The sequence below is a fragment of the Cynara cardunculus genome, unplaced genomic scaffold, assembly GCF_001531365.2.
Source record: "Cynara cardunculus var. scolymus isolate 2C unplaced genomic scaffold, CcrdV1 Un_Scaffold_7515, whole genome shotgun sequence".
NCBI classification, from domain to species: domain Eukaryota; kingdom Viridiplantae; phylum Streptophyta; class Magnoliopsida; order Asterales; family Asteraceae; genus Cynara; species Cynara cardunculus.
This window is the reverse complement of record NW_020203589.1, coordinates 1,859-15,035: the sequence shown is the minus strand read 5'-3', so window position 1 is coordinate 15,035 and position 13,177 is coordinate 1,859. Positions and strand designations below refer to the sequence as shown.

Below are 13,177 nucleotides of genomic sequence, written 5' to 3'. Positions count from 1 at the left end.
GATCGGAGATAAAGATCAGGATGAGGTTGCCAGTTGTGATAGTAGCAAACAGGAGGAGGCCGATCTGACGGAGGTGTTTAGCGTGTTCGACCTACACGGAGATGGATACATTTCGGTAGGGGTGCTCCAAAACCCGACCAACCCAACCAGAAACAACCCAATGTCTATTGTAAAAGTGTCAAGCCGTAGGTAATGAGTTGATATTGGGTTACTATTATTTGAACCCAACCTAACGCGATGAACCGATATCCTTTTATTTCTTGGGTTTAATATGATTGTTAGAATTTCTATTAATACATACATTAAACAATTACATTATCATGTATACTTTTCATATACACATGTTTTCAATCTATTCACATCTCTATATAACTCATTTATATACATGTTCGATAACTGTGAACGTATATATGTAAATTGAGAAAATTAACTGAATGTGATATACGTAAGAAATATGGATAAGTTGTATCAAATGGTTGACGATGAAAAAGAAATAATGAGTAGAGAAAATAACATATTCAAGGTTAGAATAATATTTTAATGTACCAAAGTATCACTCCAACCAACTCGACTAACCCAACCAAACCGTACGGGTTGGGTTGGGTTAGGTCGGGTTGCACTTTGGTTTAGATTGGGTTGAATTAAGATTTTTCAAACAGCAAGCATTGGGTTGAGTTGGGTTGTTCAAATGTCTTCAACCCAACCCATGAACACCCTACATATTGTCTTTGAGATCCCAAATTACAAATTTACCTTCAAACTTCCAAAAATTTTAGTAACATTACAAAAAAATGCCACCATGTTTAATGGCATTTTGAGATCGGTCCTTACAGTCCTCAACTTTTATATGGTTCTCTCATGATTTAACCCCTCTCTCTCTCTCTCTATATATATATATTCATTGAGGATCATGTTGGTTCTATCGTTTAACTGGTCATGACTTAATGCGAAAACTCGTTAGTGTGTGAACAATTTGGATGTGAGTGTTAAGTATCAAGGTGGAATGTTAAATTTGGTGGTGCTCATTGTTATATGCTTGTGAACATTGTTGATTTATTTGAGCAAAGGAGCGGAGAGTACACGCGAGGGCCAATGGCCACCATGATTATGGTATACGCGTGGGGGTGCTTAGTTCGTATTAGGGAATGAAAATGGGAATGATCAGCGAATTGAAGCTTGTATAATCATCAAATTAACGCTTTTATTTAGACATAACTTTTACAAAACTGTGTCAAGCTCACTTTCTCCGGTGAAGTGAAGATCATGTATAACGATGGATATCATCCATGACCGGAGGCGAGAGTGGTGGCATTGCCGATAAATCTATATCAGCCGCTTGTAGAACACTCCTAATACCTATTCGAGGTTCTTTATTGCCAATTTTTCTAGAAGAAACACCGCCTGCTGCGTCGATAGCTTTTGATGAATTACTAATAATCTCGTCGGATGACGAAAATGGGTCCCTCCATGAACTTGTTTGGACGGACTCGATTAAAGAACTGTAAACGCCAGCTTCCCTTAATCCTTGCATAATCACCTATTCACATATGAATATATTATGAAGCAAATAAAACTGTAGAAGAAAATCAGAAGAAGAAAAGGAAGGCAAAAAAGGAGATACCATAGGAGCATGAATGCGGGTTAAAATTCCCTTTTTCATGAGTTTCTTGTTTAGATCTTTATCCATCCACACAACATGTTCGCGGTACCTGAAGATCATAACATTATGGCATATTTGGTAAAACTTATGGTTTTGTGCAGAATGATTAAGTGGTCAAAATGATTAAGTGGCTTTCATGATATAGTGCAAAACAAAATAATAATTGTTTGGTAATTGTTTACAATGAAATCAGGGCGCTTAATGGTTAAGGGAGGTTCAGCATACAAAATCATTCAGAGGGTTTTAGAACCATTAAGAGGCAGACTTTTTTTTGCCAAACAAGATTCACCTCTTAATGATTCAGATGCTGCCTCTTAATGGAACTATTAAGAGGTAAACAAACAACTTAAGTGTTGTATGAATAAGAGACATGTTTGATTGAGGCTCGATCTTGATCAAGTATTTAATAAAAATGTATACTTCATAAATGTTCTGAATAACAAAAAATGAACTTAACCTTAATCTGTCGCAGGCGATTTCTTCAACTATATTGGTGAATCTAGTTTGGAGGGTTTTGTAATAAGAGGGACTGTATAGGAAAGGCAAGGTCTACATACATCCTATTCCCACCGCGGGACCCTATCTTTGGGTGGGGCCTACTAGGTACGTTTCGTTTGGTTTCGTTTGGTTTGGTTTCAAAGCTGATGAAGCAACTGTGGTGAATGAAGGTGTGGACAGCAGACCAATGGTTGGGAGTCTGTTGACAAAAAGGACCTCTAAATAGGAATGGCATGACATTTGGTCCTGGCTGGTTAAGAGGGATATGGTTCTTTTTAACAAATAGCCTTCACCTCTGATCGAATCAGAGGTGGAACTGATTCAACTTATTAAGGGGACATCAAACACCATTAGTGTGTTAATGATACACACAATCTAGGGGTATAGACAAAACGAGCCGGCTCATCAAAAAGCTTGGCGAGCCAAAGCTATGTAACTTGACCAGCATGCTTAAGTGTTATAACTATCTGAGTTGAGCATGACTGTATGAGCATAGTATGGCTCTGGCACGATAGCTTGGGAAGCTTAAGTGAACCAAGGCGATATGAGCCTAGTAATTGGTTTTGACTTCAAACGTGAAAGAATGACAACTATTATAGAACTAGAATTCCAATTACTCAGATCTTGACATGGGCTATGAACATTTGTTGCTTTTCTACAAATGGTGAACAATTGAAGATCAAAATGGAATCTCATCTTGATTAGTTCAAATTATGAAAGAAAACTTGGTAATAGTTCTTACCAATTTAGCATCTCCTCCTCCGTTGCAGTTGATGCAATTATAAAAGCCTGCAGCAAAAGACGCTCATAAGGATTACTTTATACCATATGATAGATGATCAGCCCACATAACTTGCTAATCTGAATCATCCACATTCATGTAAATCACCAAGACCATATCTATACAATATTATAAAGCATTTGACAAAAACTCTTAAAAACCATTTTATATGCATGAAGTACTGTTTATTGATACATATTACTTAAAATTCAAGATTACAAGTAAACTGTGCGTAAGTGCAACTTATTAAAGCTTCATGTTTGAATTTGTGTAACTAACTTCAGATAAACATAATCAAATAGAGGATAAACATTTCATTTTAAATATAAAAAAACTAAAATATAATTAGGATAATCATCGAGTTCTAACAAAATACTTAATTATTATCTTTATAAAAAAATTATATTATTAAACCAAAAATAAAAATAATTAATTAAAGAAATACACAAAAAACGAGAAATTTTAAATAGTTAGTTTGATACTAATATCAATATTTTTTTATGATATCTTCATATTTATATTTTATTCAACAATAAAAACATTATCTCTTTCTCAAAACCACATAAAACCGTATTATAACATCGGCTAAGACAAAAAAAACGAAACACTAAAATCGAGATGTATCTAGTTACATTGTGCGAGTACCCTTCTAGTATGTATATACACACACACGTGTGTGTGTATAGCGGTGGGTTCAAATGAAAACCAAGTTTCGGTTGTGAAACGGGGGACAAAGGAGAGCGCGACATGTGTCCCTGCATCCACACAGGTTATTCATAATGAATGATGATGAATGTGTATATACCTCATGAATAATAAATCAATTTAAGATGGATCATGATTGTTGTTATTCATCATGAATGTTGTATTATTCATCATGAATAGTTCATGAACTTCACCTTCTTCATTATTCATACTGAATGCGGACGTCGGGGACACGTGGCGTGCTCTCCTTTGTCCCCCGGTCTAAAGCTGAAAATCAGTTTGCAATTGAACTCTCTCTCTCTCTCTCTAATAGTGCGACACCTGACATATTCTTCAGGAATATGGACGTGTTATTCATTATGAATTTATCACATCTCCATCATGAATGTGTGATGCATGATGAATAATACATCCATATTCATCATGAATGTATGTGTTATTCATGATGAATATTCATCCTGAAGAGGGACATGTGCCGTGCCATGGGAAGTTCCCTGGTTCTAAAAAAAACAGGTTCTCAACCAAACTTTCCTGTAATATACACATCTATATATACTGTCTAAACATGAACCTGTAGTTCTAGTTTTAACAAAAATCTCACAAAGAATCAAAACGTGGTTGTTGATTATGATTTTTGGAGACAATTGAGTATTTGAATGTCACTCAGATGTCAAAAATGCCTCTGAATAATGACAAAACAGATGAACATTTAGACTAGAATAAGTAGCACCAATAATTTGCAAAGATGATGATGAGGGCAAAAAAGTTGTTGGCTTTAAAGTTTACCAAAAACCAATATGTTGCAAGTTTCATGAGACATCAAGATTGAAATTTGCAGTTTTGATGGGGAAGTAGATTTAAGAGATGACTACTGACCTTCAAACAACACATATATTATAAATATTAAGATAAAAAAGAAGACAGAAGAAGCAAACACATAAAGGAGAAGCATCAATACTCACATCTCTGTCGAATTCCAACATGAAGCATCTTTTAACCTCTTCTTTTGTAGGCTTGCAGCCACATCGATCACGCCTCGATGTCAAATCTGAAAACTTGGTGTAGGTATAATGTAGAACAGCAGCCTCCTCCAATTTGTACTCACTAAATACAAACATCTAATAAAGTTACTAGAATGCGTAAAAAAGTAGTGGTAACGAACAGTGTGTTATGAAAATAAGAAAATGGTCATACTTTGGATTCTTCATATAGTTGTGCCATCTATGTGCACCGTTAGGACGCAAATGCGGTTGGATACGAGCTCCCGCCTTCCCATTTCCATATGTCAAAAAGTAGTTTGGATTACCACGAGTTGCATCTTTGTAATTGCCAAAGTATGTTTCCTTCATAAGGTGGTCATAGTTTTTTTTGAACATCGAAACCTGCAGTAAAACATGAGTGTTTATCTGATCAATAACACCTACCAGTTCTTCAGATCTAGAGGGTGTTCTTTGCTATAGCCTCAATCTTAGTTTTAACATCATGGCTTTGTGACTTTGACGATTGTGGGAGGATATACTTTGTGTTTTTTCAGTGATTTTGTTACCAAGTTTCTTTCTTGTTGCGGTTTGACTTCTCATTATATTTCCATATGCAAGTGTGGGTGTGACACAATACACACCCGTTTATCTAAAAATAGAAATAGAAATGAGTGTAGTTGAAGCTCAGGTGTACTTTGAATGGGCGTTTTTGTTTTGGTATGATTTATTGTGAGGATGTGTGGAACCTTATCAAATTACTCTCCAAAAGAGGCCTTAAAGAGACAAAGGAGGTTCCAACATATATTGAGGATAAATGGTTCAAGTCTAGTCGATGTGGGACTCCAACACACCCTCTCCAACAGAGTCATATAGACACAAATTGTCCAAAGTGTTAAGAGGGAGCCAGACGGGCACATATTGTCCAAAAGTGTCGAGCCTAACTCTGATACATATAAAGATAAAATGGTCCATGTCGGTCGACGTGGGACTCCCAACAGTTTTAGATACTTCTATGATGTTCCTTTGTTGAGGTTACATATGTATGCCACATTCAAAGTTAGCATCTTTTCAAACGCAAACCACACCCACATGATACGTAATGCATGAGATACAAGTACTCGTTCCTGCATTTCTGGGGTTTATGATTTGGTTTTATAGCAATGGCTTAGTTTTTTGTTTATAGAGTGAAGTGAATGATGCATAGTTTGCAATTTTGAGTTTTGTGACTGAATTCGAGGTGTTTTGGCCTTGAGTTTAGTATGAAACACTTGGTTGATTATGCGTTATAAAACTAGTTTCAAGTTTCAACCGTTAGTTGTATTCAGATGTCCTTCATATTGTCCTTTTAACACATTAAATTGTAAATTAAGCATTCATTCAGGCATAGATGAATACCTCACTGAAAGGTTCCTGTATGTTGTCTCGTTCAACACAGCTCTCCTGAAAGAATGAGGTGAAAATAAGGGGTTATAATGAACATCACTCGTACAAACTTCTTACGGTCAAAATTATAAGTCAAGCACCAAAACGGAGCGACCCGAAAACTTACATAGTTTGGAAATACAACCATATCGACATTTTCGGGCAAGTCTGATAAAAGCTGTCTGAGAGAGTATTCACGAGTGCCCGCTGGATGAATCAACTCGTCTGTGTCCAGATGAATAATCCATTCCATATGAGCTTCCTTGAAATAAATAGACAATATCAAGAACTTCATAGAGTCGTGTTTGTGCATAGACCATTGAAAAAGTTTCAGAACGGAAGAAAGAACAACATACTCTTGCCATGACAATAGCCATTTCCATATTAAGAGATTGCTTGACGAATAACTCATAGTTGCATGGTTTGTAGAAGAAGCTTGACAACCAAGTCTCATTCCAGATTCGGCTAAAGATTCAAATAGTAGTTGTTACAAATTCATAAGTAGAGCTAGAAGCACAAAAACATGATATAAACTCGAAGAAAGTAGGAAGCATATAACGGGTGTGCATCTCCTGTGAAGCATTTTGTTTCCTTTCTGGATGTGGAGGTATTATTACTTGAAACCAGAAATAAAAACGAGAAAGATGAGCAAGCCATTTAGAGGAACAAGTCAAGTATGTGTCTCACCCGCACCCAAGTCAAATTCGGACCTGGTGTATATCTGGCTGCAACTGTACCCAATTTGCATCCGATGCGGACAAGACACTTGCTACAACAAAATCTGCTTTACCGGACACAAATTGTGTCTAAATGCCTTAACAGACTGCTTTATAAGACCTAAGTTCATAGTACCAAATTTTGTAAAGATGTTATGATAATTTGACAGGAAGCTTTTGGGCTTCCTAACAAGTTATTTAATACAATTTCGAAATAAAGTGTCTAGTTAGTCTTATAAAAAACAAGTGCCATATAGAAAGCAAATAGGACACTTTATTTCAGAAGTGTCCTAAAAAAAACTTATTTGGATGTACAACTACATCCCAACATCATATTGTCACACTTCTATGTAGGACGCACAATTCACAATTGTTTTTCCCTATAAACATAAGTCTCATAAAGCAATCTATTAGGACATTTAGATATCTTTGGCGTCCTATAAAGCCAATTTTGTTGTAGTGACTCCAACTCAAGAATCAGTGCTTAATAGCGTAGATGCATCAAAACTAACCTCTTGGCTTGTTGTTCCTCGAGTTCTTTTGTTCTGTGTATCAGTTTCACCTTCTGCAATAAGATGGACATAAACTAGTTTATGAAGTATGATATATATATATATATATATATATATATATAACAAAAGATAATCTTTGAAGTTAAGGGAGCACTGCCAAGGAGAACATAGCCAAATTAAACTCACAGGAATGGACTCTAGAACTTTAGATACACCTGGGGTTGCAGCTTTTCCTTCCACAAACAAGAAGAAGTTTGTAACACCAATAACTTTATGATAGAAAATCCATGGTAATATCTGCTCTAGGCCAGCTGAAGTGCTTGAAGTGATGCATATCTGCCATTCAACAAATTACAGATGACCAATTAGTCTTGTGGAGCCTTAAAGTCACTGTAACTATCTATGGCATCATGCATGATGATAACTATTTGCATGAGACTACCAAAACACTTGCTAGTGTAGCTCAAAATTCATCAGTCAGATATGAGGATTTCTCCAGTTCATTAACTTAATCGAATGGTGATCCTACTTGATTAACCCTTGATTTCATACCAATTAAAAAAAAGAAATCGAAAATTATACGCCTCTAGGTATTGTACGTAAACATTAGGAATTCCCATAAAAATCAATCCAGTTTTCCAAAATCAATGAGATAATCGATAGATGCTAACTATTGATACCTTTGGATTTAGATCGGATTCGAGATTGAATTTCCAATCCCTAAAGTAAGGAAAAGAAATGGACCGGCTTTGGCCCAATATATCCGCACAATTGGAGGAAGTGGGGGTGGTGACTTTGGAGGTGGTGGTTATATCCATACCCGGAAATTCAAGGCCATTTATCGACGACCACCGGGTTATCGGATCACTGATTTCACCACGCCATTGGAGGACGAACGCGAATGCTGCTAGAGAGAGGGGAAGGAGTGTGAGTAAGAGTAAAATCCTGGAAGCGAAAACCTGAGAAGATTGTGATAATGATGATGAAGATGGACTGGGTTTGATAGATGGATATAGACCCGCCATTGTTGCTTGGAAATGGTGAGATTTAACGTTTCATAATCGTGATTTGTGTGTCTTATTGTGAAAACTTGATAGCGATCAATGCGTTTTTCAGTAACGTTCTTCCATGGAAGGAGACATGGAGATTCAAAATAGCCCCCCACCAGAGAGAGTCGTTTATAGTTGGTGACGTGGCATTCTATCTTTTTGTTTTTTTTTATCAAATTAATAATTTTGTATTAGAAATAAATAACTATAATTTTTATATAAGTTATTTTATTAAAACGATAGTAGGAACTAGGAATGATGTTTTAAAAGATTGTAATATTAATTATCATTTATTATTTTTAATTATAAAAATATATATTAATTATCAATAAAAATTAATTATTACTAAATCTTAATTATTTTTAATTATATCTTATATATTAATATTAATATTAATATTAATTAAAAAAAATTAATTAACCTGGATATACAACCCGCTATGCGAGTCGACTAATCTCAGTGTGACCATCTGCTTTGCCAAAATAGCCCGGAGTCACCGTATTTGAACTTTTGTGGCCATAAAGAGATTTTTATTTCTCCTTCGATTTGAACCTGTGATCTCCTTGTACTTTTGACTGTTGAAACCAAGTTCAAATCAATCAGACACTACCCTTGTGGTTACACTAACTTATATAGGTGAAATTTAATGTATTTTTTGGAGTATGATTCTCAAAAAAGACATTTTCAAATTATATATTACTAAATATGCACTTTTAAAGTGTGAACTCTTAAATATATATTTTGAAATTGTATTCTTTAAAATAAAATTTGAATAAACGTACTTTCAAATTTTATGTGACTTTTTAAATCAAATATTATATAATTTTTTGCATGAAATGAATAAAACATCGCATCATTTTCATACAAAACGAATGAAACGTCATATAAAACAGTTTGAAATAATACATACTACAAATACAACGATGCAAAGTGATTCGATCAAACATGTATATAATTTGTGTGTGTGCGCTTTTCTTAGCACAGAGCAGGAGGTCACTCAACCATAAAGATTGTGACGTAGTAGTTGATGCACAAGGGGATGTGGTGAAATATCTCATCTGTCATGGGTCATGTTTTAGATGTCCATAATAATTGTGATCACTGAGTTTATCAGAGTTGATCTAACGATTGTATACATTTAATTGTGATTAATAAAAGGCATTGTCTATTCATTTTACATAATTCGTTTTTTTTAATATATGAGCATGATGATAACTCTAAAATAAGATTCGTGGACATCCCTGATCAAAGTATTACTTAAGACTTGGATTAAAGTAATACAACTGACACTACTAGAACAATGACTATTTCCGGCGGCCGGAATCCGCCGGAAATTTTCCAGCGGATTTCCGTAGGGCAACAAAAAAGTCAACTTATGTTGACTTCCGCCGGTAAATTTATTGTGATAATATTTCCGGCGGATTTCATAATTACTCATTTTAGTCTTGTATTTAAATCTAATTACAACAATTTACAGGCGGATTCCCAGCGGATAATTAATTGTTTTTTTTGTAAATTAAAATCCGCCGTAAAATAAGTAAGAAATATTATATATATATATATATAACTATTTCCGGCGGATATTAACTTTAAAAAAATAACTAATTATCCGCCGGAAATAATTATCCGAATTTTAAAAAATAATTAATTACAACAATTTACCGGCGGATAAATAATTATTTAAAAAAAAAAAGAATTATCTATTTCCGGTGGATTTCCTGCGGATTTTCATTTTCTCCAATTTTTTAAACTTTTCTTTTCTTAATGAATCGTATTGAGCTTTAACGGTTCTATTGGGCTTTAGAGAATGTTAGTTGGGCTTTAATGGATCGTATTAGGCTTTAACGGATCATATTGGGATTTAGTGGATGTTAGTTGTGGTTTAATGAACCGTATTGGATACAAGTTGGTGATTTTTTTTTTTTGATTAACCTGGATATCCAACCCGCTATGCGAGCTGACTAATCCCAGAGCAAACATCTGCTTTGCAAATAGCCCGGAGTCATCGCATTTGAACCTCTGTGGCCACAAGGGGATTTTTATTTCTTCTTATATTTGAACCTGAGACCTTCTGGTACTTTTGACCTTTGGAGCCGAACTCAAACCAGTCAGGCACCACCCTTGTGGTTACAAGTTGGTGAATTTGTATACAAGATAGATTCATAATGAGAACACTGCATGAGATGTCGTATGAAAGTCATACGTTTTCTTATTTTGATCGTAACATGATAACATCATGGGCAAAGCGAGTCTTGGCCTAGGGTCACCCTCACCTTTATAAAAATATGTATTACATTATACCATAGTCGAGATTTACCACTTCTAGGAAAAAATCAACACGCTCTAAAGGCATTGGTGATCTTGTAAAAAAAAAGTTAAACAAGAGGACTACCCCTCATCCCCATCCCCAACGGGGAAACGATGACTTTATTTTTCGTTTATATAAGTTATTTTAAATTAAATATGTGAGAGACCATACATGTTTTAATCTCAAACATTTTCAATAAACCTAAAATCAAAATGAATTTAATTTAATACAAAAAAACTCACAACATCATATAAGAATTAATGACCTTAAACCAAAAAAAATAATCAATTTAATCCAAAAAAAAAACTTAAAGTCACATGTATCAAAAGATATTGAGTAATATAAAATCATATCGAGTAATATACAAAACTTATTGAGTAATTGTACTTTGACTTGATATACAAAATATTACATATTAACATCCAAAAAATAACAATTCTAGATTATAAACCTAGTTAGGAAATATGAAATTATTAATTACCGCTTTAGTTAAAATAAATAATATGTATATATATATATATATAATTTATTAATTAATATATATATATAACGGGTACGGGACAGGAATGGGAGTATGATACCCATCCCTGTCTCCATCCCCGGTTTGAGACAAACGAGAATACTCGTCCCTGTCTTCACGGGAAATCCTTGTCCCCAATCAAGATGGGTGGACCGGGTTTTTAGGTGGATCAATGTCCATTCTCATGCCTACCATCTATCACCATTTTTGTGTTTTTAATGAGCCAATCCGGGACAATAAAAATCAATTTGTTTCACATCATTTTTATTTTTGTTTAACTAATATATTTATTAATAATTTTGTGTTTTACATATTTAAATCGTCGTTTAAATGTAATTATTGAAATTATATAGATAACTACTTTTTATTTATATACAATTAATAATGATTTTACTTTAATAAGGTATAATAATAAAGTAATATCAGTTTATTAGTATATTATAAAACATGTGTTTTAAATGGTTACAATATAAAATCTAAGGGGCTGTTTGGCGGTTGCTGAATGATTTAGTGCAGAATGGTTAAGTGGTCAGAATGGTTAAGAGGGGCAGAATGGTTAAGAGGGGCAGAATGGTTAAGTGCTGAGTGAAATAATGTTGTTTGGTAACTGTTCTCTGAATGACAATAAATTACCATTTTAACCCTCGAGACAAAAGAGTTCCATTCTAATCAAATTAAGGTTATCCAATTCACAAAAGAGTCCATACAACATAAAATACTTTACACCGGCGACCGGCGATAGAACCAAAATCATCCAAATATATCCTATTGTGTTCAAGTGAAGCTACTGTGGTGCATACCGGCGACTGGCGACCGGCGATTTCTTCATCCAAAACAGAAGATAGATGAAAGATTTGGAGACAGAAGATACCTGATGGAGGCGAGCGGCGAAGCTGTGGAAGGCGACCGACGATGGAGACGGTGGTGGTCACAGGCGACAGAGACTCGGGAGGTGACAAGCGGCCGACCTGGGGAAGGGAACAAGACTCGTGAAGGCGACGTTAAGAGAGAATGGGATGGCTGGAAGAGTGGTGTGGAGGGGTAAAAAGGGAACAAATGCAATCTGAATGGTTTAGTGAAACTATGGATGCAAAATGGTTAAGATGTTATTGTAACCATTAAAAGGATTGTTGTTTTTTGCCAAACAGACCTTACCTCTTACCGATTAAGAGGTTGACTCTTAATGTCACCATTAAGAGCCAAACAAACAGCCCCTAAGAGTTGGTCATAAAATTTTACTTTTTGGACCACAAGAAACAAAATCTAAAAGTCAATGTACAAAAAATTTTAAAGTCGATTATAATATAATTTTTAAAATAAAATATTAAAAGTTTAAAAAAAAGTTATATTCAATTTTAAGAGCTACTTTATTTTATCAATTATCTATATACTATATTATAAAATATTTGGCTAAAACTCTTAAAAACATTTTTTTATGCATAAAGTACTGTTTATTGATGCATATTACGTAAAATTCAAGATTACAAGTAGGATATGTATTAGTACATCTTATTAAAGCTTCATGTTTGAATTCGTATAACTAATTGCGGATAAACATAATCAAATACATGATACACATTATTTTAAATATAAAAAATTTAGATTATAACTAAGATAATCATTGAGTTATAACATATTACTTAATTATTATCTTAAAAAATTATTTTATTAAACCAAAAATAAGTTAGTTCGTTTTTAAACTTCAATTAAATTATATATACTATATTATAAAGCATTTGACAAAAACTCTTAAAACCCATTTTTTATGCATGAAGTACTATCTATTGATGCATATTATTTAAAATTTAAGATTACAAGTAATTTTACGTAAGTACAACTTATTAAAGCTCCATTTTTAAATTCATGTAACTAACTTATGATAAACATAATCAAACGCAGGATATACATCCATTTTAAATATAGAAAATATGAAATATAATTAAGATAATTATTGAGTTCTAACATAATGTTTAATTATTATCTTTATAAAAATTATATTATATTATTAAAATAAAAATAAATTATT

At 33.9% G+C, this 13,177-nt stretch overlaps 1 protein-coding gene across 1 annotated transcript; it reads right to left on the bottom strand.

Annotated features, from left to right (window-relative positions):
- Positions 1 to 1,261: 1,261 nt before the first annotated feature.
- LOC112504952 (glycosyltransferase-like At2g41451) lies at positions 1,262 to 8,299 on the bottom strand. The gene is made up of 11 exons (XM_025108907.1): positions 7,955 to 8,299; positions 7,461 to 7,610; positions 7,275 to 7,327; positions 6,403 to 6,511; positions 6,174 to 6,308; positions 6,020 to 6,064; positions 4,839 to 5,026; positions 4,607 to 4,748; positions 2,901 to 2,947; positions 1,622 to 1,709; positions 1,262 to 1,537 (listed from the first exon to the last, which is right to left on the bottom strand). Exons 1-11 carry the CDS (start codon positions 8,297 to 8,299, stop codon positions 1,262 to 1,264), a joined length of 1,578 nt encoding a protein of 525 aa, XP_024964675.1.
- Between the last annotated feature and the right edge of the window lie 4,878 nt (positions 8,300 to 13,177).

Bases quoted from the DNA above. Each gene is read 5' to 3' on its own strand.
- LOC112504952 (XM_025108907.1), bottom strand. From the start codon at position 8,299: ATGGCGGGTCTATATCCATCTATCAAACCCAGTCCATCTTCATCATCA. The intron at 7,611-7,954 runs GTATCAATAGTT...GTTGAATGGCAG, and splicing joins AATCCGATCTAAATCCAAAG to ATATGCATCACTTCAAGCAC. The intron at 6,309-6,402 runs GTATGTTGTTCT...ATTTATTTCAAG, and splicing joins TGGCTATTGTCATGGCAAGA to GAAGCTCATATGGAATGGAT.